The following is a 27,347-nucleotide window of genomic DNA, read 5'->3' on the forward strand; positions in this document are numbered from 1 at the left end:
CACATCTCTGCTTTTTTCTAGTTCATCACTCCCAGGTTGTTGTTGAGGAGAATATCTGGTTCCAGAGCCCTCAGTCTTAAGGATACTCCAGTCCATCTCAGCAGCCTATGGAAGTCAGGCTCATGCTTGATGCTAACTTAACTGTCCTCATCCTCTGTCCTAGGCAGGTATACTACTTCTAAGCTAGCAAGACAACCTGCCAGGGCATGCCAGAACCTGAAAACCTGGGCCACCTGCACCTTAGTACTATTGGCCCTACTCCTAGCCGTGACTCTGCTCAGTTTTCCAACCGTCCCCTTCTGGGGTACAGCTGTGTGTCTATGCATAGGTGTGTGGGGGGGTAGACATTCTCTCTTCCAGGGCCATTTTGCGGTTTAGGAGTTTCAGATGGACAACAGAGGTTATGAAAGTTGGGTCCTGTCATCAGACTTAAGTACAGGGTTTCCTTCAGACATAACATTTTTTTGCTCCTTGGTATCAGAAGATTTCTTCTGTCTCTGCCACTGACTAAATGTATGACCCTGGACCCTTCATCCTTGGAGGGGGGAGGGAGGGAAGGCTCAGTTTCTTTATCTGTAAAATGGGAGATTTTGACTTGATGACCTCAAAGTTCCCTTTATAGTACAAGAACTTCTGATCTAAACCAGGTGGATAGAGCTGATTAAGCTGTGGCATTATGTGCACAGGTGTAAGGTGTAGGGTAAGGTGAGACAAGACTGGGTTGGGGGGTGGAAGAATGGTTAGATCTGAGCTGTTCCTAGCCCAGTCCACCCCCTACCATGAAACCCTCTTTGTCTGGACACCTGAGCTAATAACCACATGGAAGGTGGTATTCAGTTTCTTTATGCTTCAGGGCAGGAGTGGCTCCTCTCCTTTTCTCTCTCTTTTTAAATACATTCTTTGTTTTTACATCATCAATGTTTCCCAACATATCCCTTTCTTCTCCCTCTGCCCCACTCAGAGAACCATCCCTTATAACAAAGATTTTAAAAAAAAAATACCTCTTTTCTTACTTATTTTGGCTGGACATTCTATTCCCAGGTTAGGAGCAGATAGATGAAAGAGAGGAGCTTGCATTAGACACGTGGGCCCACATTTTCTCTAGATGAGTCATCTTTATGAATTTAACATGGGATCATTTTCTTTGCTATGCCAATCTCATCTAAGAAGTCCCTCTTCCCCCCAGACTGTGTTCCTTTATGCTAGTCCTTAACTATACTGTTCCCATTGGGCATAGAGAAGGTTCTGCCCCTTCTAGAGTAAGAGTTTACAAGTGTCTGATAATCTTTCCACAAGAGAATCTAAGAGGGAACTTTAATAGGTTTGTACCTGGCCACCATGCTCTGAACTAAGGGTTTGAGCCATTGGAGGAAATTTCAGTTTTTAGGAAGACACCAAAAGCCCCTCCAAAATATATATTGTCTTCCCTTTCTTCCTTCACCACAGGACCACTAATCTTTATGTCTGTTTTCCTCTCTAGAGTAGATCTGGAGGCAGAAGAGAGGGTACAGTGATTAGGAGGCACTTTTATAAAATAATTGAATCTTAAGTTTAAAAAGAATATTGAATTTTCTCAATATATTCCTCCCTTGCCCCTTCTTTTTTTTTATTTTATTTTATTTTTTAAAGCAATTGGGGTTAAGTAACTTGCTCAAGGTTACATGGCCAGTTATTTGCGTGGGTGCTGAGTATCTGAGGCTAGAACCCATCCCAGGTCTCCCTGATGCTGGGGCCGGCACTCTTATTCACTGTGCCACCTGGCCGCCCCACCCTTGCCCCTTCTTTATAACAAAAGCTTAAAAAAGGAGAGGAAAAGCAATTTAGCAAAACTAATTAGAAACACATGGAATAAACTTGTTATCATATGCAGTGCTGGTAGGGCAGAGCCAAGAAGGCAACGTAGGGCAAGAACTCGCCTGAGCTCTCTGAAATTCACCTCCAAACAACCATAAAATCATACTTAAATGAATTCTGGAGCAGCAGAACCAACAACAGGGCAGGGTAAACCAATTTTCCAGTATGAGACAACTTAAAAAGTTGGCAGGAAAGGTCTGTTTCACTCTGATAAAAGGGAGTGCAGTCTAGTGCACACAGAATCCAGGGAAGCCAGCAGTGAGGTCCCATGCTCCCAGCACAGTAGGCCAGTGGTGAGACTTTACTCCCCCAGCACAAGAGGTTTGGGACAGTGCCCACCTCCACCACAGAAGCAATGCCCAACATTAACATAAAAGTTAAGTCATGAAATAGGCTGGGAAAATGAGCAAAAGCAAAAACAAAAAAGAACCCTATTAGAAAGTTAGTATGTTGACTAGGAAGATCAAAACAAACTCAAAAGAGCACAATGATGTCAAAATTGCTCCATATGAAGCCTCAAAGAAAAATGTGAATTAGTCTCAGGTCCAAAAAAAACCAAACCTCCTGGAAGAGCTCAAAAAGGATTTTAAAAATCAAATAAAAAAAACTCAAAGAAAAATTGGAAAGAGAAATGAGAGTGATGCAAGAAAATTATGAACAAAGAGTCAACAACTTAATCAAGGAAGCACAAAAACTGGACAAAGTTGTGTAAAAATTCACTGAAGGAAACAACTCCTTAAGAAGTAGAATTGACCAAATGGAAAAGGAGGTACAAAAGCTCGTTGTAGAAAATAATTCTTTAAAAGTTAGAATTTGTGACAGTTAAAGACTCCATGAGGCAAAAACAAAACAAAGTCAAAAGAATGAAAAAAAAATAGAAGACAATGTGAAATATCTCATTGGAAAAACAAATGACTTGGAAAATAGATCCAAGAGAGATAATCTGAAAATTATTGGACTACCTGAAAGCCATGATCGAAATAAGAGCCTAAACATCATTTTTCAAGAAATTATCAATGAAGAGGCGGCTAGGTTTGAATAGAGCGCCAGCACTGGAGTCAGGAGCACTGGAGTCAGGAGCACTGGAGTCAGGAGGACATGAGTTCAAATCTGGCCTCAGACACTTAACACAAAAACTAGCCATGTGAACTTGGGCAGGTCACTTAACCCCAATTGCCCTCCAAAAATGCAAAAAAAAAAATTATCAAGAAAAACTGCTCTGATATCCTAGAACCAGAGGCTGAAATAGAAATTGAAAGAATCTACTGATCACCTCCTGAAAGAGATCCCAAAATGAAAACTCCCAGGACTATTATAGCCAAATTCCAGAGCTTCTAGGCTAAAGAAAAAATACTGCAAGTAGCCAGAAAGAAACAATTCAAAGATTGTAGGAGCCACAGTCAGGCTTACACAGGATTTAACAGCTTCTGCATTAAAGTATTGGAGGGTTTGTAATGTTATGTTCCAGAAGGCAAAGGGGCTAAGATTACAACCAGTAAAACTCAGCATAATCCTTTGAGGGAAAAAAAAAATGGAATTCAGTGAAATAGAGGACTTTCAAGCATTCCTGATGAAAAGTCTAGAGCTGGGCAGAAAATGTGATTCTTAAATACAAGACTCAAGAGAAGTATAAAAAGGTAAACAGAAAGAGAAAACATAAGAGATTCAATAAAGTTAAACTATTTATATACCCATGTGGGAAGATGATACTTTTAACTCTTAAGAACTTTATCACTTATTAGGGCAGTTAGAAGGAGTATACATAAAGAGAGGGTATGAGTATAAGTTAAAAAAACAAAACAAAACAAGGTTAGGGGTGAGAAAGCACTGGTGGGGGGAGGTAGACTGGGGTAAATTGTTTCATGTGAAGAAGCACCAAAAACCTATTATAGAGGAGAAAAAGATTGGAAGGGGTGGGGGTGGACAATGCTTGAACTTCACTCTCATTGGAATTGTCTCAAAGAAGTAATAACATACACACTCAGATAAGTATGGAAATCTATCTAAAAGAAAAACCAACAGAAATCTATCCTATAGGCAAGTAAGAAGGGAGGGAGATAAAGAGGGGGCACTGATAGAAGGGAGGGCAGGCTGGGGGAGGTGGTGGCCAGAAGCAAAACATTGGTGAGGAGAGACAGAACATGGTGAAAGGATGAAAGGGGGAGGGGGGAGAGAGGGAACGAGAGAGAGAGAGAGAAAGAGAGAGAGAGAGAGAAGAGGAGAGGAGGATAAATAAGGGGAAAATAGAATGGAGGGAAATACACAGTTAGTAATCCTAAACATGAATGTGAATGAGATGAACTTTCCCATAAAACACAAATGGATTGCAGAGATTAAAAACCAGAATGCTACAATATGTTATTAACAAGAAACAGAGAGAGAGAGAGAGAGAGAGAGTAAAGGTAAGGGACTAGAGCAGAATCATGCTTCAGCTGAAGTAAAAAAAAAAGCAGGGGTAGTAATCGTTCTCAGACAAAGGAAAAGTAAAAGTAGATCTTAATTAAAAGAAAGAAGGATAAATAGGTAAAAGAGACAAGGAAGGAAATTATATCTTGTTAAAAGGTACCATAGACAATAAAGTAATATTAATACTAAATCTATATGCATCAAATGGTATAGCATCCACATTTTAAAAGAAGTTAAATGAGTTCCAGAAGGAACTAGACAGTAAAACTATACTAGCAAGAGACCTCACCTTTCCTCTCTCAGAACTAGATAGATCTAACAAAAAAATAAACAAGAAAGAAGTTAAGGAGGTGAATAGAATTTTAGAAAAATTAGATATGATAGGCCTCTGGAGAAAACTGAATGGGGATAGAAAGGAATATACCTTTTTCTTAGTGGTGCATGGCACCTACACAAAAATTTACCATGTATTAGGGCATAAAAACTTCACAGTCAAATGTGGAAAGGCAGAAATATTAAATACATCCTTTTCAGATCATCATGCAATAAAAATTACATTCAGTCAACAGTCATGAAAGGATAGGTTAAAAATTCATTCTAGAAACTAAGTAATCTAATCCTAAAGAATGAGTGGGTCAAAAAAATAAATTATAGAAACAATAAGTAAATTCATTAAAAGAATGATAACAATGTGACAACATAACAAAGTTTATGGAATTCAACCAAAGCAATACTTTACTTAGAGGAAAATTTATATCTCTAACTGCTAACATCAATAAAAGAAAAAAAAATTGCAATCAACTGGACATGCAATAAAAAAAACTAGAAAAAGAATAAATGAAAAATCCTTAATTAAGCACTAAATTGAAAACTGAAAATCAAAGGAGTGAGTAATACAATGGAAAGTTAGAACACCAATAAATAAAACTTAGAGCTGGTTTTATGGGGGGAAAACAATAAAATAGATAAACCATTGGTTAATTTGATTTTTTTGAGAAGAAAAAAGACAACCAAATTACCAATATAAAAAATGAAAAGTATGAATTCATCACAAATGAAGAGGAAATTAAAGCAATCCCTAGTAGTTATTTTGCTCAATCATATGCCAATAAAGCTGACAATCTAAGCAAAATGGATGATATTTACAAGAATACAAATTACCCAAATTAATATAAGAGGAAATAGAATACATAATCCTCCCTTAGAAAAAGAAATTGAACAGGCCATCAATGACTCCCTTAAGAAAAAATCCCCAGGACCAGATGAATTCTATCAAACATTTAAAAAACAATTAATTCTAGCACTATATAAACTATCTGATAAAATAGGCAAAGGAGGAGTCCTACCAAACTCCTTTTACAACACAAATATGGTTTTGATACCTAAACCAGGAAGAGCAAAAACAGGGAAGGAAAGCTATAGGCTAATTTCCCTAATGAGTATTGATGGAAAAATTTTAAATAAAATACTAGCAAGGAGATCACAGCAGCATATCACAAGGATCACATATTGTGGTTCAATATAAGGAAAATGATCAACATAACTGACCATGTAAATAACAAAACCAGCAGAAATCATATGATTATCTTAATGAATGCAGAAAAACTTTTCACAAAATACAAAACCCATTCCTATTAAAAATACTGGAGAACAATGGAACTTTCCTTAAAGTGATAAGTAGTATCTATCTAAAACCATGAGCAAACATTATCTGTAATGTGGATAAGCTAGAAGCCTTCCCAATAAGATCAGGCATGAAGCAGGGATGCCCATTATCATTACTATTATTCAATATTGTACTAGAAATGCTAGCAATAGCAATAAGAGAAGAAAAAGTAATTGAAGGAATTAGAATAGGCAATGAGGAAATAAAACTATCACTCTTTACAGATGATATGATGGCATACTTAGAGAATCCTCAAGAATCAACTGGAAACCTAGCTGAAATAATTAACAGCTTTAGAGAAGTTGCAGGATAGAAAATAAATTCATATAAATCATCAACATTTCTGTATATTGCCACCAAAGTTCAGCAACAAGAGATAGAAAGGGAAATTCCATTTAAAATAACTATAGACAGTATTATATGCAATGTTCCACACTCAGCAAAAAATTGAGGTAGGTATATTCTCATGTCTTTTCTTTAGGGCCAAGCCTAGTCAATATAATTTCATAGTATTCAATTTAAATTTTACTGTGATTGCTCTCTCCATTTACATTGTTATAGTCATTTTGTATATTGTTTTTTCCTGGTTCTGCTTACTTAATTTTGCATCTGTTCATATAACTCCTCCCAAGTTTTTCTGTATTCTTCCTATTCATTTCATATAACAGTAATATTCCATTGTATTCAAGTAATATATTTTAACTATTCCCCAATGATGAGCATCTACATTGTTTCTAGTTCTTTGCTACAATGATAATATAACTAGTGCTATATTTGGGTGTATATGGGACCTTTCCTGTGTTATGTTGAAACCAACTCTAATACTAAGGAGCCTATTGTTAAATTTTTAATGTGGTCTAAAGATAAAGACACCTCAGATTTCTGCAATCACAAATAAAGGCTTGTTTTATGGTTTTGTTGTTTGTCTAGACTTAAGAAAGCATTAATAATTTAGATTAAATATAAAATTGTTTTGTGGTTACATTTTTTTTATAGAGAAAGAGAGAAGGTTGTTAAACATTTACCAGAATATCTCTTGATCTTATTTTTATCATTAGTCTCTTTGAGGTATAAGCCTAGTAGTGGGATCTCTTGATTAAAGGGCATAGGCATTTTAAGGAACAAAGAACATTTTATCACTTTTTAAAAATAATTTCAAATTGTTCTCCACTCTGGTTATACCAATTTATAGCTCTTCTTTCAGTGTATTAGTGTGTCTGCCTTTCCACAAATCCTCCAACTTTGACTACTGCCATATTTTGACATGTTTCTCAATTTACTGAATGTGAGGTTTGATTTGCATTTCTCTTGCTATCAGTGATTTGGAGCAGTCTTTTCATGGTTGTCAATAGTTTGAAATTCTTTTGAGAACTGTTTATTCAGAGTATCTATACAGAGTGGTGGATAGTAGAAGTCAGGAAGACCTGAGTTTGAATATGAGCTCAGATATTTACTAGCTGTGTGACCTTGGGCAAGTCACTTAACCCCACTTGAAGCTCTTAAAAAGAGAGAGAAAGAAAGAGAAAGAACTGTTTATTCATATCCTTTGGTCACTTATCCACTGAGAAATGGATATGTATATGTGTATATACATACACACAGGTAAATAGATATTTGTTGCCAAGGTCTGTCTATTTCACCTTTGCAACATCTCAGATATGCCCCCTTTTCCCCTCTGACATGGCCACCACTGTGGTGCATGCCCTCATCAACTCACAGTTGGATTATTGCACTAACAGGTGGGCCTGCCTACCTTAAATCTTTCTCTACTCTAATACATCCTTCATTCGACCCCTTAAATGATTTTCCTAAACTGCAGGTCCAATCATGTCAACCCCTTACTCAGTAAGCTCCAGTGGCTTCCTGTTACCTCCAGGAGTAAATACAAATCTCTGTTTGTCATTCAAAGTCCTTCATAACCTAGCTCCTTGGAGTGTCTAGGTGGTGCAGTAAATAGAGCACCAGCCCTGGAGTCGGGAGGACCTGAGTTCAAATTCAGCCTCAGACACTTAACACTTACTAGCCGTGTGACCTCAGGCAAGTCACTTAACCCCAACTGCCCTGTCTCCTCCCCTCCAAAAAACAAAAAAACAACCAAAAAAAACCCCATAACCTAGCTCCTTTCTACCTTACTCCTTGACCCAGACTCTTCCTTCTAATGACTCTGGCCTCTTGGCTGTTCCATGAACCTGACCCTCCATCTCTCTTTTCCAGGCATTTTCTCTGGATTTCCCTTGCCTAGAATGCTCTCCCTCCTCCACTCCAACTACTGCCCTCCAACTTCCTTTAGGTTCCATCTAAAATTGTACCTTCTATATGAGGCCTTCCCTAACTCTGTTTACTTCCAATGCCTTTCCTCTTTTGATTATTTCCTGTTTATCCTGTATATATCTTGCTTTGTGTATATTTGTTTGCATGTTGTCTCACTTAATAGATTATAAGCTCCCTAAGGGCAGGGAATGTCTTTTGCCATTTTTTTTGTATTCCTAGTATTTAGCATAGTGCCTGGCATATAGTAGGTGCTTAATAAATGTTTATTGAATAAATTAATTTCTTTTTTTTAAAGCAATCAGGGTTAAGTAACTTGGTCAAAGTTACACAGCCAGTTATTTCTAGGTGTGGTGCTAAGTATATGAGCCTGGATTCAATCCCCAGGTCATCCTGACACTAGAGCTGGTGCCTTACTCACTGAGCCACCTGGCCGCCCCTGAATAAATGAATTTCATATATACATATATCCATTTTGCCAAACTGCTTCTTGTGTATATAGATATATATGTATGTATGTGTGTATATATATATATGTGTATACACACACACATATACTGTGTTTCCCCGATAATAAGACCTATCCTGAAAATAAGCCCTTCCCTTACTGTGTAAGATTCCTCTAAAATAAGCCCTCCCCCGAAAATAAGCCCTATTGAGATTGCTACTGTAGTGAAGGTGATCCCCTGTGCTACACGCTACATTACGGTACCCTCTGTATGCACCATCCCGCCCCTCCCCGGGTGAAACGCATACCGCTCTCCGAGCTGCATCCAATCAGAGCTGCAGCAGTGAGCGCGTCATCCTGTTCTTCCCCAGTGATTTGCTTACTGAATAAAGGTACATTTTTTTGTTCACATTTACCTGTTTATTAAAATTGCTGTCAATGTTCATTAAAATAAGCCCTCCCCTGAAAAAAAGCCCTCTCGTGTTTTTCTGTCCAAAAAAAAAAATAATAAGACAGTGTCTTATTATTGGGGAAACATGGTATGTATAAGGTCGTTTGGCATAGTGGCTAGAGAGCCAGCCCCTTAGAGTTAGGAAGGCCTGGGTTCAGGTCTTGCCTCTGGCACATCCTGGCTCTCAGTGCTCTGGGCATTTCTTTTTTTTTTTTTAAAGCAAGTGGGGTTAAGTAACTTGCTCAAGGTTACACGGCCAGTTATTATTTCTGGTTGTGGTGCTGAGTATCTGAGCCCGGATTTGATCCAAGTCATCCTGACACTGGAGCCGGTGCTCTTACTTGCTGTGCTACCTGGCCGCCCCTCTGGGCATTTCTTTAACACTATAAATTTCAGAGAAGGTACCAACCTGCATTAGTTGAGGGAGTTTCTTCTCCTGAAAGTTCTCTATACCAATTAAATTATGGATGCAATTCCCATCCCTATATTTATTTAAGTTCTTCAATATCCCTTTGTCAGTGATATTTGATGTAAAAATCATTTTTCTAATAGACAGCATTCCTTCTTGTCATAGTGGTGCTTATGTTGTTGGTACAAACATTTTTAAATTTCATGTGGCCAAAATTATTTATTTTATCTTTGTGATCACTTCTGTCCTTTGGTTAAGAATTTTCCTCTTAGCTTTAGCTGTGAAAAGTACTGATCTGGTTTTCTTCTAATTTTTTCTGGTGGGATTTTTAATATTCATATTATATATCTAACCATAAATTGTTATAAGTGAAAAGAACCTTAGGAACCATCTAGCCCAAGCCCCTTCTTTTACAGATGATAAAACTTAGACCCAGAGAGGGAAAGTGACTTGCTAAAGGTCACATAATGAGTTTATGATGGAGCCAAGACTAGAACCCAGATATCTTGACCTGTCAACTATACCATTCTACCCTATGCAAATAGTATGGAAATTGGAATCCTTGGTTTTGTGTGTTTATTGGGAGAAGATGAGAGAGATGGATTTCAGTCCATCCTTTTAAGGGCATTGATCAGCATTGGCCATGTTCCTCTCTTCTTTTTCCACTTCTGTCTTGCTTCTAGGTGGTGGTATCTCCAGTTATGCAGAAGATCCTCCTGGGGCAGGTCGAAGCCTGGTAAGCTGTCTCAACCAAGCCTTGAAAGATGTGCCCAAGGAGAGACACTCAGTCACTCCCCTCTACCTGGGTGCCACTGCAGGCATGAGACTTCTGAAGTAAGTTTGTGTCCCTTGCTGTTGTGCTGCTCTGCATACAAGTTTGCCATTGCGGTATCTTGGCACAAGAATTAACAGTTTTGTGCCTGTATTTCCCTTCCTCAGTCAGTCATTCATGTAGGCAGGTCTGGCTTTTTGTTAATTCATTCTAGCTAAGAGATAGAAAAAACCCATTCCAGAATTTCCCTTCAGTCATCAGAAGACATCTTCGTCTACTTGAGGGATACCTTTATCTGTTGTAGAACACTCTCTTGGACTTCTGGTGAAAGAAAATCCTGGTTCTGATTTTTCCAGGACTGAATTCTGGTGACTATGTACATTTATAAAATAAAAAAAATTATGGATTTAGGAGGTCATGTAGACTAACACTCTCATTTTATAAGGGAGGAAAAAAATGAGACCCAAAGAGATGGTTTGTCCAGAATCTCAGAGGTGGCAAGTGACAGAGTATTAGGGTTGAACTCAGGCCCTCCGGCTCCAAATCTAGCATTCTTTTCTCAATTCAAAGCACAATAAAAGACCTCTGCTCCATGGAGTTCTTGATGTAGGATCCATGGACTCCTAAGGGGGTCTCTGGATATTTTCTAGGGGTCCATGAATTTGGATGAGAAACAAATTACATCTTTATTTTCATTGACCTCTAACTGAAATTTGACATTTCCTTCAATTACTTAAAGACATTAGTCTGAGAATGGGTCCATGGGCTTTTACAGATTCATAATACAGAAAAGTTTAAGAACCCCTACTTTTGTCCATCCCCCTCATTTTGTAGAGAAGGAACCTGAAGCCCAGAATGTTATGTATCTTGACCAATATCACACAGGTAGAAAGTAAGAGAATTGGGTTTCAAACATCAGTCCTTTGAATCCAAATTCAATTTTTAAAAGAATTTTTATGTTTTTTCTCCAATTACATGTAAAAATAATTTTAAACATTCTTTGAAAAAAATCTGTGTTCCAAATTCTCTTCCTCCCTTCCCTTTTCCCCTCTCCTTGAGAGGCAAGAAATTTGATATAGATCATACACCTGTAATCATGAAAAATGTGTTTCTATCTTAGCCATATTGCAAAAGAAAACAGACCAGAAAACCAAAAACACCCAAGAAAAATAAAGTTTAAAAAGTGTGCTTAGATCTACATTCAGATTCTGTCAATTCTTCCTCTGGGAGTGGATAGCATTTTTCATCATATGTCCTTCAGAATTGTCATTCACTGTTGATCATCCTTACAATATTGCTATTACCGTGTGCAATGTTTTCTTGGTTCTACTCACTTCACTTTGCATCAGTTTATATAAGTTTTCCCAGGTTTTCTGAAAGCAGCCTGCTCATCATTTCTTTTAGCACAATAGTATTCCATTACAATCATATACCACAACTTGTTCAGCCATTCCCAAATTGATGGGCATCGCCTCAATTTCCAATTCTTCACCACTATGAAAAGAGTTGCTATAAATATTTTTGTACATATGGGTCCTTTTCTTTTTTTTTTTTATCTCTTTGGGATACAGATCTAGTAGTGATATTTCTGGGTCAAAGTATGCACAGTTTCACAGCCCTTTGTGCATAGTTCCAAGTTGCTCTCCAGAATGGTTGGATCAGTTCACAACTCCACCAACAGTGCATTGGTGTCCCACTTTTTCCACATCCCCTACAACATTTGTCATTTCCTTTTTTCTGTCATATTAGCCAACCTGATAGGGGTAAGGTGGTACCTCAGAGTTGTTATACAAATGCAATATTTTTTATGCCATGCCATACTGCCTCCCCACTGTTTTTAGCCACCTCCATGGGCAGGGTTGATGAGGCCATCAGGAAGGACAGGAAAGGACATTAAGGGGTTTCTATATTTCCTGTAGCCTGACCAGTCCAGCTGCTTCAGACAGTGTCCTTTCATCAGTGACCGAGACGTTAGCCCACTACCCCTTTGACTTCCGAGGGGCCCGGATTCTATCTGGCCAGGATGAGGGAGTTTTTGGCTGGGTCACTGCCAACTATCTCTTGGAGAATTTCATCAAGGTGGGTTTTGGTTGCTGCTCACCTTTTCTGAGGCTATTTCCTCATATCTTGCCACCAAGTGGACAATGTCTCATTTATCCCAGGATATACAGGGACAAACTGGCCATCCCCCTATGTCTTTATTGCTGACACTGGTAGGACCTTAACCCATCCCTCTAAGCCTATGTACCATTTACTGGTCTCTGACCATAACCCTAACCCAGTTGGATATTCAAAAATACCTATGACTACTATCACTGGGGCTCCCTGTAGGTAGATAAGCAACTGGGTCCTTTGGTGCCATCTGGCCCCACCACTGAATTCCTTGTTCATTTGAATAAGAAATTCTTCCCCCTAAAACACTAGTGCTTATTTCATAATTTCAGTCTGGAAACCCCTTTGGGGAGGAGGGTTGTAGACCTGAGAGAGAACAAAGTCTTTGACACATAGTAGGTGCTTAATAAATATTTATTGAATTATTTATCTTTTCTCCCTCTCCTCCTCTTTTCTCTTCCTCTCTCTTCCCTCTCTCTCACAGTATGGCTGGGTAGGGGAATGGATTCGACCAAGGCAGGGGACAGTGGGGGCCATGGACCTAGGTGGGGCATCTACACAGATCACCTTTGAGACAGCCAGCCAGACTGAGGACCCTGCCAATGAGGTCAAGTTGCAGCTCTATGGCCAGAGCTACAGAGTCTACACCCATAGCTTCCTGTGCTATGGTAGAGACCAAATCCTTAAGAGGTTGCTGGCTGGTGTGCTTCAGGTATGTCAGAGGAAGGTCTCCTTGAAATCTCCATTACTCACCCAAAGTACTCTCCCCATCATCCCACCTTATCTCCAGACTTCTACCCAGGGTCACTCTTGCCAACAAAGGGTCTCTTTTCAGGAATTTTTTCTTAATGACTGCCAGACTCTGGTATGTATCTCTTGTCTGGGTGGGCCTGGTAACGCTCACTTTCTTGCCTCCCTCACCCCTCAAGATAACAAGATAACAACTTCTGAAATCTCCTTTAGTTCTCCAAGCAGGTAGAAGCAGGGGCAAGTAAGTTCAGGTAAATCAATTACTCCATAAGTCCATACTAAGTTCCCAGCATACCTGTCCTATGAAGGAGGTAAGAGAAGGTGCAACCTCTATTCTTTTGGAGTTTGTTTTATTTTTTTGCTTTTTGGAGGGCATTTGGGGTTAAGTGACTTGCCCAAGGTCACATGGCTAGTAAGTGTGTCAAGTGTCTGAGGCCATATTTGAACTCAGGCCCTCCTGACTCCAGGGCCGGTTCTCTATTCACTGTGCCACCTAGCCTCCCTGCCTTTTGGAGTTTGTAGGATGCTTTGGGAGATAGCCATCTGCCTATCCATCATCATTGCTACAATTTATAAAGTGTTTTAAGATTTACAAAGTGCTTTACAAATATCATCTCATTTCATCCTCAAAACAACCCTGGGAAGTAGGTTCTATTATTATCCCCATTTGCGAGATGAGGAAACTTAGGCAGAGAGCATTTAAGTGACTTGCTCAGAGTCCCATAGCTATGATATGAAGGTAGGCTGGATTCAAAGTTGGGTCTTTCTGACCCTAGGTCCATCTTTCTATCTAATTCTTCTCCTAACTGCCGTACTTAGGAATTAGACATCAAAATAGGGCAATAGGTGATCCAGAACTCTATAGAGAGTGTGGTGGGCTTTATAAAAATTCAGAGAAAGGGCAAGATCTGTGTGAGGAAGAGCAACAAAAGAAGGCTTCAGAGAGAAGATAAAATACGAGCTCATACTTAAAGGACCGGTGGGTAGAATGTAGATGGGCAATGCGGACAGGAAGATTTCAAGTGGGGAAAATGGATTAAACTAAGTAACACAGAAACACATCTAACATATTTAGGAGTCAGTGATGACACAGGTCTAGCTGAATGGAGAACAGATGTGGGGAAATGGTAGGATTAGAGCAGTCATCTCAGAAATGCAGAGATTTTGAATGCCAAGTAGAGAAATTTAATCTTGATTCTATAGTCAGTGAGAACTCAATAGAAGTTCTTTAGTAAGGAGAGGATATGATAAAAAGTTAGGTTTGAGGGTGATTAATGTGGTAGATGTTTTTGTTGGGGCTTGGTGGTCTAAATCAGGAACACCAGTGACCTGTTAGTGGGGAGAGTGGGGCCAGGATATGTACTGGCAGGCGTTTCTGAATCCGATTCACTGATTCTCTGTAAATCCCCTATTCCAGAGAAGGAGCTCACACCCCTGCTGGCCCACAGGCTATTCGAGGAAAGTCTTCCTGAAGGATGTGTATGAGTCACCTTGTACTTCACCCCAGAGACCTCAGGACTATGATGTCAATACCGAGCTGACCCTTTCTGGGAGTGGTGATCCTATCCTCTGCCATCAGCTTGTTTCTGATCTTTTCAACTTCTCATCCTGCCCTTTCTCCCAGTGTTCCTTTAATGGCATTTTCCAGCCTCCTGTGGCTGGGAACTTTATTGTGAGTCCTGGGGGTATCATTTCCTTTTGGGACATGGGATAGGGTCATTAGAGGTCCAGTATTTATTTTGCAGCCAAATCGCATCCTACCCACAAGGGTTGTTGGTTTACCCTTCTGAACTTTATCCCAGATATTGACTCCCCCACTTGTGCCATTTTTGATGCTCTTTGGGGGAGAACAAGTGGCCATTAGTTCAGCCCAGACACCAAGCACCCTTTGGCTGAGGGAATTAAGGTGATTGGCTCAAGATGAACAGGGATAGTATATAGGGAATCTTGGAGGGTAGGACCATAGTGGACTTGGACAGTGATGGGGGAATGTAGCAGCTAAGGGCCATTGAAAGTATAGGAGTCAAGATCTAGGGACCAGAGGTGGGGTGGATATAAGAACTGAGGGTAGGCAAGCAGAAGGATGAGAATTAACTATGCCCTTGCCAGGGATCTGCATCCTTATCCTTACTCCTGTATCCTGTACCTGGACATAGGCCTTCTCTGCATTCTACTACACTGTGGACTTCCTTCAGAAAGTGATGAAGCTGCCTGTGACCTCTCCAGGGGAGCTGGGAATTGCAGCCAAGGCTTTGTGCAATGAGTCATGGGTAAAGGTAAGTCCCCTTTGATATCTGCCCAGACAGTACATGATTGTATGTACAAGATCTTGTGGCCATGGATAGGATGTTGGCAGCATTATCTCTGTCAATTATTCCCATCCCTGTCAATCATTCCAATTTCAATCCCATATAGTCTAGAATTAAAGGCCACCAATGGGAGCCATATTTCTGGGCCATCTGCCTGCTCCTAGCCCTTTATCCCATTCACATGAGAGTCAACAAGAATTTCTTAGTTCCCAAAAGACTCATGTTGAAAAAGCTATTTGCATCCAGAGAAAGAATACAGAGCCTGAATGCAGTTTGAAACAAACTATTGCTCTCTCCTTTCTTTTTTGTTTTGTTTCTTCTTTCTCGTGGTTCATTCCATTAGTTATAATTCTTCTTTACAATGTGACTAAAATGAAAATATGTTTAATGTGAAGGTATATGTAGAACCTTTATTGGATGCATGCCTACTTGGGGGGAAGGGAGAAAAGGGAGGGGGAGAAAATTTGGAACTGGAAAACTTATGGAACTGAATGTTGTAAACTAAAAATAAACAAATGAATGTATAAAAAAGAAAAAAGAAGTTCTTAATTCAGCCCAAACACTAGATACCCCTCAGCTGAAAAAATGGAACCACCCTCCTAGATGTCGTTTAGAAGAGGAAGTGAAGGAGCATCTTCTTACTCTAGATGGAGCTCCAAGGTCCACAGGATGCTTTATCTCTCTTCTGTTACTTAATCTGCAATTTGTTAAGCACCTCCTTTATGCCAGAGGCTAGGCCAAATGTTAAAAAGGGGAAAATATAATAGTCTCCTTTCTCTGGAAGCTAACATCTATTGAAGAGATAATATATACATAAATCAGTAAGTACAAAATAAATAAAATGTAAATGGAGGGGAAGTAGAAGAATACCCCTAAGGCGGGGAGAGGCTGGAATCTGTAGCTCTTTGGAGAAAGTGCCATTTGAGTACAGTTAAAGGAAACCAGGAATTCCAAGAAAATGAAGTGAGGTGGGAAAAGCTGTCCAGGCTTGGGGGATAGCCATTGCAAAAGTCTGGGAAATTAATGGAGTGGTATGTGTGAAGGACAGAAAGAAGGTCTGTTTGTCAGCGCCATGGAATATAGGAAGGGGAGTAATATACAGGGAGTCCCAAAAGTCTTAGTTCAGTTTTAAACTTTAATAAATTTAGAAATACAAATGCTATAAACTTACAATAAAAATTTTTTTTTCAATTTATCATGACCCTATTTGGGGTTTACCTGTCAAATGTACTGGAGTGGTTTGCCATTTCCTTCTCCAGCTTATTTTACAAATGAGGAGACTGAGGCAAACAGGATTAAGTGACTTCCCCAGACAGGGCTAGTCAGTGTGTGACACTGGATTTGTACTCAGGAAGATGAGTCTTCCTGACTCCAGGGGCACTCTATCCACTGTGCCACCAAGTTGCACCCCCTGCCCTCCTCCCCCCCACCAAATATTAGAAAGGATAATTATTTCTATTTTTAAAATATTTTTTATTAAAATTTAACATAACTACTATCTTTTGCTAAGTACATCATCATAATAGTCGATTTTTGAAGCTGGTAGATACTTTCATCAGCTGCTGCTCAGTGACTGAAAGGATTGCATTTGTAATCCTAACCTTAAGATCACCCAAAGAACAAGGCCTTCATGTCTATATGACAGGTCTGATGTGACTTCCCCAGGGAAAAGTCTAATGAAGATAGATCTGGTAACCAAGGTGACCAAGCAAGAGTACCACTATTCTGGTTTTGAGAAAGGGTCATATAGAAACTAGGGCACACAATGTGTGTGTCATCACTTGGATGCTCTATTTTGTTAAAATAATTAGAATTTTATTATTCAAAATTCCTAAAACTAAATACATGTAAAATATATCTAAATAGTTAAGTTTTTAAATATTATTTTTGTAAGTTGTAGCATTAGTACTCCTGAAGTTAAATTATATCATATATATGTACATATGTAAATATAAACTTTTATATATGTGTATATATACGTACATATGTATATCCTCTTTGACTGCACTAAGAATTTTGGGACATGCTGTATAATAAGATTAGAAGAGACTAGGCCATGGAGAGCTTTAAAATCTAAATAGAGAAGCTTATATTTGATGCTAGAGGCAATCATATGAAACTAATGGAGTTTATTAAGTCAGGGAGTAAAATGGTCAGACTTCACTTTAGGAAAACACTTTGGTAGCTGTGTGCAGGCTAGAGTGGGAAGGAGAGAGACTTGATAAAGGAAGACATTTTAGGAAGCTAATGCAGTAATCCAGGAGTGATGAGGACCTTAACTAGTGTAGTGGCCTTATGGGTAGAGAGAAAGGAAATGGTTTTTTTTAATAGTATTTTATTTTTTTCCAATTACATGTAAAGAAAAATTTTAACATTCATTTTCAAAAAATTTTGAGTTCTGAATTATCTTTCTTCTTCCCTCAATTCCCCTCTTCCTAAGACAGTAAGCAATTTAATATTGGTTATATATGTTCAATCATGTAAGACATTTCCATACTAGTCATGTTGTAAAAGAAGAAACAGAACAAAAGGAAAAAAAACATGAAAAAAAAGTAAAGTGAAACTAGTATGCTTTGATGTGCATTCAGACTCCATCAATTCTTTCTCTGGGATGTGAATAGCTTTTCCCCACAAGTCCTTTAGAATTGTCTTAGATTATTGTATTGCTGAGAATAGCTAAGTCATGCATAGTCGATCAATGAACAATGTTGGTGTTACTGTGTGCAATGTTCTCCTGGTTCTGCTCACTTCACTTTGCATCCATTAATGTAATTATGAGAAAAGAATAGTTTTGAAAGATATTGTGGAGGTAGAAATGAAAAGTTTTAGCAACAGTTTGGATTTGTGAGTTGAGGGAAATTGAGTAGTCAAGGATATCACCAAACTTATGAAACTGGGTGACTAAAAGAATGGTTGTACCCTGGACAGAAACAGTGAAATTCTGTGGGGAAAAAAGAGGGTGAGTTCAGTTTTAGACATTTTGATTTTGACTATGGGAAGTCTAGTCTAAAATATCGAATAGGCAGTTGAAGGGTCTCTTTTCTCTTTTATTTATTTTTTTCTGAGAGGGGAAGGTAGGGCTATTGGGGTTAAGGGACTTGCCCAAGGTCACACGGCCAGTTTTTTGTGTGTGTATGTTAAGTGTCTGAGGCTGGATTCAAACTCAGGTCCTCCTGACTCCAGGGCCGATGCTCTATTCACTGTGCCACCTAGCCGCCCCAAAGGGTCTCTTTCTCAAGAGAGTATGGTTGGATTTATGTATTTGGGAGTCATCTTCAGAGAAAAGATCATTAAATGTATGTGAACTGATGAGGTCACCAAGGGATAGAGTGTAAAGAGAATAGAAGAGGACCTGTTGAGATCTAGGGGTTCCGGGACCCCAAAACTGAAGGGTAAGTGAAGCAGGTCCTGCCTCAAATGAATTCAACCCAAGCCTTCTTTCAGCCAAAGCACTGGTCAGAGTGGGTGAGATTTTAAGAATCCACTGTATTTATGACACTTGTATTGGCAGGCCTGCCAGATTGAAACTGAGCATTTTAATGGGGGGCAGATGGACCTTATATACAGAAAGACTGTGGAAAGGATTTAGGAGGGTCGAAGTAGTCCTGAGTGACTGGGAGTTAACAGAGAAGGACCCTGAAGGGTCAGGTGCCCCAGGCGAACACCAGGGACCTGGGCCATGTGAAAGGGATCTAGAGGGAATCAAGGAGTTGGTGGTCCAGGGTGGGGCCAGGTGCTGACAATGAGAGCTGCAATGAAAGGATTATATACTGGAAAGGGCTGAGTGCCCCATGGGAATGGGGCTTTTCCAGGGGCTTTTCCTTTTTGGGGTCTAGATCCCAAAGACATGGTCTTTTCCTTTTGGGGGTACAAATCCCAATTCCATCAGGCCCAGAATAGAGCCTTAGGGTACCCTATAGTCAGGAGGGTGAACTAACAAGGAAGACTGAGGAGGGGAACCCAAAAGAAGAGAGGGTATCCAGGAAGGAGGGTGGTTAACAGTGCTAAATACTTCAGAGAGAGCAAGAATGATGAAGAGTGAAAAAGGATCATTAGATTTGTCAATCAATTAAATCTTTGTTAACTTTGGAAAGAGTTATTTCAGTTAAGTAAGAATATAGAGTTGTGTCTGACTTTTCATGATTCCATTTGGGGTTTTCTTTACAGAGAAACTGGAATGGTTTGCCATTTTCCTTCTCCAGCTCATTTTACAGATGACAAAAATGAGTCAAACGGGATTAAGTGACTTACCCAGGGTCACAAAGCTATTAAGTGTCTGAGGCCAGATTTGAATTTAGGAAGTCTTCATGATTCCAGGCCCAGAACTCTATATCCACTGTGCCCACCTAGTTGACCACATCTATAGTTTCAGCTGAGTGAGGTAGCTAGATTGCAAAGGGTTGAGAAGTGAGTGAAAGGAGAGGAAGTTAAGTCAAAGGGAGGAGAGGTATAGCTTGAGGATATAGTAAGGTCTAGTAGGGCAGCTGGGTCATGCAGTGGATAGAGTGAGAGGCCCTGGAGTCAGTTGGACCTGAGTTCAAATTTGGTCTCTGACACTTCTTAGCTGTGTGACCCAGGGCAAGTCACTTAACCCTATTTGCTTCATTTCCTTATCTGTCAAATGAATTGGAGAAGCAAATGCTGAAATACTTCAGTATCTTTGTCTAAATGGGGTCAGGAGGGTCAGACAGACTCAACAAAAACAAGGGTCTAGTAAGAGTTTGTTTGTTTTTGGAAAGTGGAAAAGTGTTTTTCTAAGTAACTAGAAAGGAATCAATAGTAGATAGGATGGGATCAAAGATTAGTGGAAAATGGCTGTGAAGTTAGTTGATTTGCTGGAGAGGCCTGGAGAGGAGGGGATTGAATGTACATATAGAGGGACTGGGCTTTTGAGAAGGGTCTGAAGGAAGCAAAGGAAAAGAGAATGAGAATTCATACTGAGAGGTTTTGAGATGTAGAGAAGAAAAAATTGATGGTAAATGTTTTGAATGGTGTTTATTTTCTCAGTAAAGTAAACCTTGAGGTCCTTCCCTGAGAGAGAGGGGAATAAATGATGTGGGACTTTTAGGGAAAGAAAGGAAAGTTTAGAGCAGTGTGTGTGGGACTGGGAGGGTTAAAAGGATTTCCTTGTTGAGGTGAGGACTCAACTGAGATTAGATAATATAAATTTGTAGTAATTCTGTTGGCATGGTCCTATGATTTCCTCTTGCTCTGTTCAGCAGCACACGAATAGGAGTGGAAGAAGAACATGGGAATAATCCAGGGTTGGGGCTTGACCAATCTTTAGTTTCATTATGATTTTCTAAAGCACTTTGACTTGCACCATTCCACTGGATCCTCCAAAGGGAAGCAAAGACACATGGGTCTGCTTCATAGAGGAGGTAACAGAAATTCAGAGAGGTAAAGTGAACTGCAAGATTCAAATTTCAGTTTATGGATGGGACTAATTGACCTCCAGCATTATTTTTCAATTCTTGAGATTCTTTGATTTTTTTAACCTGTCCAAAACTACACAGTGGGTTAATATCAGAGCCAGGATTAGAAAGAACCCAGGTCTCCTGACTCTCAGAGGTAGGGCTTTTTGACCCTACACTACATTTTATGGTTAATTAAATTGTAACTGATTATTATTGTACCAAGTCTGAGTTAGCATTGAGTTAAAGATCCTTCTAGCCTTTTGGGTCTTTTGAAAGTACTTCTAGGGCAGCTAGGTGGCGCAGTGAATAGAGCACCGACCCTGGAGTCAGGAGAACCTGGGTTCAGACACAACGCAAAAAACTAGCCGTGTGACCTTGGGCAAGTCACTTAACCCCAATTGCCCTGCCCTCCCCCCTCAAAAAAAAAAAGTACTTCAAATCTTTTGTTTAAATTGCTTAGTGAGTGCTTTTTGTTTTCTAGGAGACCCAAACTTCCTCTTTTGGTTAAAATGTTAATTTACCAGCTAAGTACTCCCACCCCCACCCCTGCTTGAAGGCATGGAACCCTAACACACTAATGTTTATGTATTGGTCTCCCTGAAGCCATCTAACAACTCTCTAGACTTGGGCTCTGTGGCCTCCTTTAGTCATGGGCAGACTTCTGACTGGCTTCCTTATAGGTTATGTAGGGTTATTTGGGTTAGTAGGGAAAAAAAAGACTGAATTTGAGAATCAGGATACCTGATACCTGGGCTTTACACCCTACCTGTGACCTAATCAACAAATATTAGGAAACAGTTGCTGTCCTTTCTCTGGGACTCTGTGTTTCCTCATCTATAATATACTGGGGGGGAAGAGGAGTTAGATGAGAAAATCTCTAAGGTTCCCTTAAGCTTTGAAGTTCTTATTATAAAATAGGACATATTCTGGGAAAAGGAATAGAGGTGGGGAACCCAGGGTCTAGACAATGGCACTACTGAGAGTTCTGTGTTCCATCCCCAGCTGCTGGAGCGAGCCCCTAGTCAGCAGGCCCGCCTGGCAGATTACTGTGCCTCTGCCACCTTTGTAAACCAGCTCCTGGTTCAAGGCTACAAATTTGATGAGCGCACCTTCTCCAATATTGCTTTCCAGAAGAAGGTATTCATTGGATTGGGGGGGGTGAGGGTGGGGAGGAGCAGGAAAGGTTGAAAGGGAGAGGAGGAGGGGGGAGAGTGGAAGGAAGGGGAGAGATTGGAAAGAAAAAGGGAGGACAGGTTGGAAGGGAGGGGACAAGAGAAGGGAGAGGGAAGAAGATGATGGGAGGGAGGAGGAGGAGAGAGGGTGAGGTAGGGGAGAAGGGTCCCTTGGAGTTTAGACTCTAGCTACAAGTTGAGTATTGCCAGGCAGACCCTAGCCTGGTGTTTTCTTCCTCATTAATCTTGAGCCCCCATGCCACCGTGACCCTTACAGTCTTCATCTGCTTAAACCAAAGGGAATTAGAAGAAGGGAGTTTATGGCTTCGGCTGCCTTTGAAAGTATATGCCCAGAGACTTGGGCAGAAAAAGAAACTAGAGTTGGGGAGGGGTATTTGTTCATTTTTTTAAAGAGATGAGAGTGTGTCAGAGAGCTCAGTGACCCAAGGGTCTGATTGTGGCTTCTTCATTCTTCCTCTATAGGCCGGAGACACATCTATTGGCTGGGCACTAGGTTACATGCTGAACTTGACCAACATGATTCCACCTGACCAGCAGAATTTCCGAAAGGGCACGGACTATGGTTCTTGGGTAGTCTTAATTCTGCTTTTCATCATGGTCATCCTTGTTGCCTTGGCCATGCTTTTTTGCTTTGCTCGATCTTCCAAGTCACAGAGCGCCATCTAAGTTAGGTGCCTGGCTGGGATGGGTCAGGCCCTGTCCTCGCTATGGCCCCCAGCACTGCTGTCCCCTCCTTCTATTCTAGAAGCAGCAGGACTATCTCTCCTCCCAGTGTAGGCTTTATCAGGTGGGACAATTCACTTAGTCTTCCTGGCTTTTGGGGGAGGGAGATGTTGTACAAATGGATAGTAGGGAAGGAAGAGACTAGAACAGAGGAATAACAGGTAACTTGGGGTTTTCCTTCATCAGCTTGGGGAAATCTGGTCTCATTACTGTTCACTTCATCGAGCAGGTTGTACTACATGAAAAGTAGAGCCTGGCAGAGGTGATAACAATGATTCTTACCAAATCTAACCTAAGGTATCTAGAGCTGGAGATCCCAGCAATCCAGAATGTCCCCCAAACCTTAGTCACACATCTGTCTTTGAGCTGGTATTAGTACAGCCTGACAATGTTACAGGCTTGGGACAACTTGACTTCCAGTAAGACTTTGGGTAGGACATAACCAGGACCCAGATTTGGGTATTAGAAGCCCCACATCTGATATGTGTGTCATGGAGTGGCAGGGTCCTAGGCTTTAGCCCCAGGTCTTCAAATGATACTTTGGCTGGGGCTGGAGGCTCCTTCTGCCCCTCCTCCATCTCTGTCTAACTTGAGTCAAACCCTTTCCTTACTGGCATTCAGGGGTGAGGATATTTACTGAGCTACTCAGGTAGCCCTACCCTATGGGGTGGGGATGGAGTCTGATCCCTCCATGGAGGGCAGTAGTCCTGTATCATGAAGAGGCAGATAAGGCTTAACTAATAGAGAGCCTTGGGGTTGAGAAGTAGAGATCAGACTCAATGGAAGGGGGAAAAAGAAATCCTGGCTAACACTGTCCTAATTTCAAACTCCAGAGCTGCCCAGCATGCATATGGTTCTCACTGTGGTGCTTGTGTAACTTGGTAGGGGGAGAGTGGGTGGAGGAGAGAGACCAAGAAAGAGAGAGACATGCAGTCTGCATCTCTCCATGCCTGCCCTGGGAGAGCCATTGGCATTCATCACTTGTGTTAAAAAAGAAAAAAAAGTTTGTAATAAAATGTATCCTGGATAACTAGCCAGTGCTGAGGCTCATTTCTCCTTGGGGTAATTCCCTGGCTTATCCCTGGCCCACATGCACATTGCAGAGCTTATAGTCCCAGAAACATAAGTGCTAAGTAGAATGCCAAATAGAAGAAAGAACGGTCACCTTGGGGGGGGGGGGGGAGACGTGAAAAGTGTCCCTTATGAAAACCTTCCTGGAGAAATCTACCTCAAGAAGGTAGATTATTTTGAGCTAGATTTTGAAGGAGTGAAGACTGTATAAATGTAGAAAGGGTTCAAATCCATCATTCCTCTGCCTTAATTAAGAGTCAACATCACCTTTCTCAGACAGAAGAAATGCATTAAGACTTTCCAGAAAGGAGGGGTATTTGTGGAAGTGGGCTATGGGGGTATGTGTGTGTGTGCTTCCCTCGTCACCTGTACCATTATTTTATTACCTCCATTAGGAATTTCCCTGACAGTCTACGATTTTTTCTCTCACTCTGCACATGCTGCTGCTCTAGACCATCTCCTCTACTTTTCCCTGGATACAGAGGGAGTGCCATGGAGTCCCAGTCTCTGGTTAATCTGCAGGAAGATGCAATGTACATGGGCCTGAGTCTCTGTACTCTAATCTCCACCCAGGCAGATGTTTGGCTGGTGCTCAGAGGTGGAGGGAGAGGGGGGAGGCAGGGGAAGCTGCTGTCACTGGTGACTCAGGGTTGATGTGCAGGAGGGAGGGGGGAGAGGAGCCAGTACACCCATAGAGATTGGATCTGATGTATAGGATGCTGAGTTTCTGACCAACTCCTGGGGGAGGCCAACTTTATCTTTAAATAGGGATACTCTTTGACAGGATTACCTTTGGGAAGATATTTCCAACTATTAATGTTTAGAAGGGGTTGAATTTAAAAGAAAAATATGGATTTATGCCAGTCTCCCATGTTACTACATGAATTATCTATCTCCTGTATCCTCCCCCTTTGAGTTCATAAAGAGATGGACACACCCAAGTGTCTGCAGCACAGTGGGCAGACAGCTCTCTGTCCACGTCCTTCAGCCAGAATTACATCCAGCCTAAACCTCTCTCTGTGTTCCCTGCAATGCAGTTTAGGCCATGTTCAAGATCCAGAGTACTTTTCTCCTGGCTTGCCCTTGGGGGTGGTTTTGGTACCTCTGGCCAAGGCTGTGGGACTGAGCCCCCAGTTTCCTAGGCCTTGAAACAGGTATTGTAAATTTGTCTAGACTATTGCCTTGGGAGTTGGGTGATTGGGAAAGCTTTAAGAAGGTTGAAGCTCTGGATAAGTGTAAGAAACTGAATAACATTTTTTTTAAAAAGGCCTCTGCTCTAAACCCTACCTTGTTTCCACAATTTCAGAAAATAGAAATGACCCCTCCTATTCCTGGGCATAGATGAACATGGTGTTATTTGCAGTTAAAAGTATTTTCAAGGCTAGGGTGTATGCAACTGGACCAAGAGACAAGTTAAGAATTACCCCTTCCCCCCAAGGCTTCTTTAACTAGGATAGATTTCCTGAGAGTCTACAGCTATACTGGTTTCTTGAAATAAGCCCTAGCTAATTGAGCAGAAGAGGTCCTAGGCCCTGTTCCCCCCACCCCCAATTGGAATGATTCATCTTAAGACACTCCTGTCTCATCCCTCCCCCCCCAATTTCTGGGAAATGAGCTCAGATGCTATTTCTGTCTGGCCAAGCTGACCTTCAGAGATGGGAGGGGATAGGTGCAGTGAGGAGGGGGCCCCCACCAATAGCCATGACTCTCAGATCGGGAAAGCTGGCCAAGACCAACCCCGCAGTATGTTTCTGAGCCAAGGAGCCCTGCAGTATGAAGGACTAGGGCTACACCCTTCTCATGGTTGAAGGGATAAGCTTAGACCCCTCCCCAGAAATACCTCTTGTTTAGCCATACCAGCATTTCCCACTAGGAGAATTATAATGGTGGTTCTGGGGTATAATAATGCAAAAACTATTATAAGGAGACACACTGTTATATCAAAGACATTGAGAGCATAAGAGGAGACCCTTGGGGCTTTTGGGAAGGGTATTAGAGCAAGGGCACTGAGAATATTACTAGAAGGCAATCTGAGTGTGTGGTAACAAGGACATCTGGAATTGAAATAGGGAGTTCCTTGTGAGGGAGACCTCAGGGGTTTGTAGCAAGGTTAGTTGTGTTCTAAGAGAGGAAGCTTTGAGGACATTGTAAATGAGACCTTGAGTTTATTGTAAGGGGAACTCCAAATGTATTTTACATATTGGTCTTTTTATCCTAGAGGCTTATAATGGGGAACACCTCTGACTGTGGGTGTGACCCTGGGCACTTGACCTCTCAGTATCCCAGGCATCTTTCTAAGACTATAAATTGTGGAGGTGCAGATCTGCTTGGGTGAAGGGAATGGCCTCATTAGGAGGTCATTCATATACCAATAAAATTATTGGTCCAAACCCAGTCCCATTTATCCCTCATAAATGTTCTGTGTTCAAGTCAGGGGAACATGTGATTTTGAAGTAGCAGAGCGGAATAATAGATTTAAAATAAGAAGACCTGTGTTCAAATCCTCTCTCTGCCATTTGCTACATGCGTGATTTTAGGCAAAACCCTTAACCTCTCTGGGCCTTAGTTTATTTGTAAAATGGGAAGAGGAGAAAAGAAGTTAGATTAGAGAACTTCCAAGGTCCTTTTTGTTCTTTTTGAAATTTTTATTTCAAATTCATGGAATAAAACAAGCATTTCCATAATACAGTACAATAAAAAAGATGATTGCACATGAACCTACAAATCTATTATACACAACTTGCTATTCCTTTCAAATATACAATAAAATTATCATGTAAATTTTTTCCTTTTTTTTCTTCCCTACCCCCTCCCTAAGGATGGCTATCTTTAGATACAAATAGGTATGTGTATAAATGTGTGTGTATATATACACATGTCTATATGTAAAATTATTTTATATGTACTTCATTTATCAACTCTTTCTCTGAAAGCAGATAGCATTTTTCTTCAAATGTCCTTTATAGTTAATTTAGGACCTTCTCAATTCTGTCATCAAGCTTAACTTATTCATCACCTCTTGTTGCAAGCCATCCCTAATATCCTAATTGTTAATCCTCTTTCTCTTCTAATGATAATAATAATAATAACTAACATTTATATAGCTCTTTAAGGTTTAAAAAACACTTTACACATATTATCTAACTTGATCCTCACAACAACCCTGTGTACTATGATTTCCATTTTATAGATTAGGGAACTGATTTGTTGAGTGATTTGTCCCTGGTCACACAGTTACAGTGTCTAAGGTTGATACAGGGTATCGCCAGAGTCCTGCTCTCTAAGACTTGTGTATGTCATAGTACAAGACTTCAGGGACACCCTGTATATGTATTTTTTACATATTGTATCCCCCCAGGAAAATGTAAACTCCTTGTTTTGTCTTTGGAACCCCCTAGCTCTAGGACACACGGCCTTGTACATAGCAGTCACTAGCTATCTAATAAATGTTGGATAGATATGGGTTGGATGGCAAACCCAATGGGACATCCTCGCCCC

The 27,347-nt window shown here is 40.6% G+C and overlaps 1 protein-coding gene across 1 annotated transcript in view; it reads left to right on the forward strand.

Moving 5' to 3' along the window:
• Positions 1–23,811, forward strand: part of ENTPD2 (ectonucleoside triphosphate diphosphohydrolase 2) — a 26,272-nt gene extending 2,461 nt beyond the window's left edge. The window contains exons 2-9 of the mRNA XM_069107540.1: positions 1,481–1,505; positions 10,137–10,336; positions 12,194–12,353; positions 12,871–13,098; positions 14,554–14,808; positions 15,293–15,412; positions 21,865–21,999; positions 22,518–23,811. Coding sequence (XP_068963641.1) covers positions 1,481–1,505; positions 10,137–10,336; positions 12,194–12,353; positions 12,871–13,098; positions 14,554–14,808; positions 15,293–15,412; positions 21,865–21,999; positions 22,518–22,721 — 1,327 coding nt within the window. The 3' untranslated portion in view covers positions 22,722–23,811. The remainder of the gene's footprint in view (positions 1–1,480; positions 1,506–10,136; positions 10,337–12,193; positions 12,354–12,870; positions 13,099–14,553; positions 14,809–15,292; positions 15,413–21,864; positions 22,000–22,517) is intronic.
• Positions 23,812–27,347: the final 3,536 nt, after the last annotated feature.

This window comes from Petaurus breviceps, unplaced genomic scaffold, assembly GCF_028583685.1.
Source record: "Petaurus breviceps papuanus isolate PSGF00001 unplaced genomic scaffold, PetGlider_PUasm1.0 90137, whole genome shotgun sequence".
Classification (NCBI taxonomy): Eukaryota; Metazoa; Chordata; class Mammalia; order Diprotodontia; family Petauridae; genus Petaurus; species Petaurus breviceps.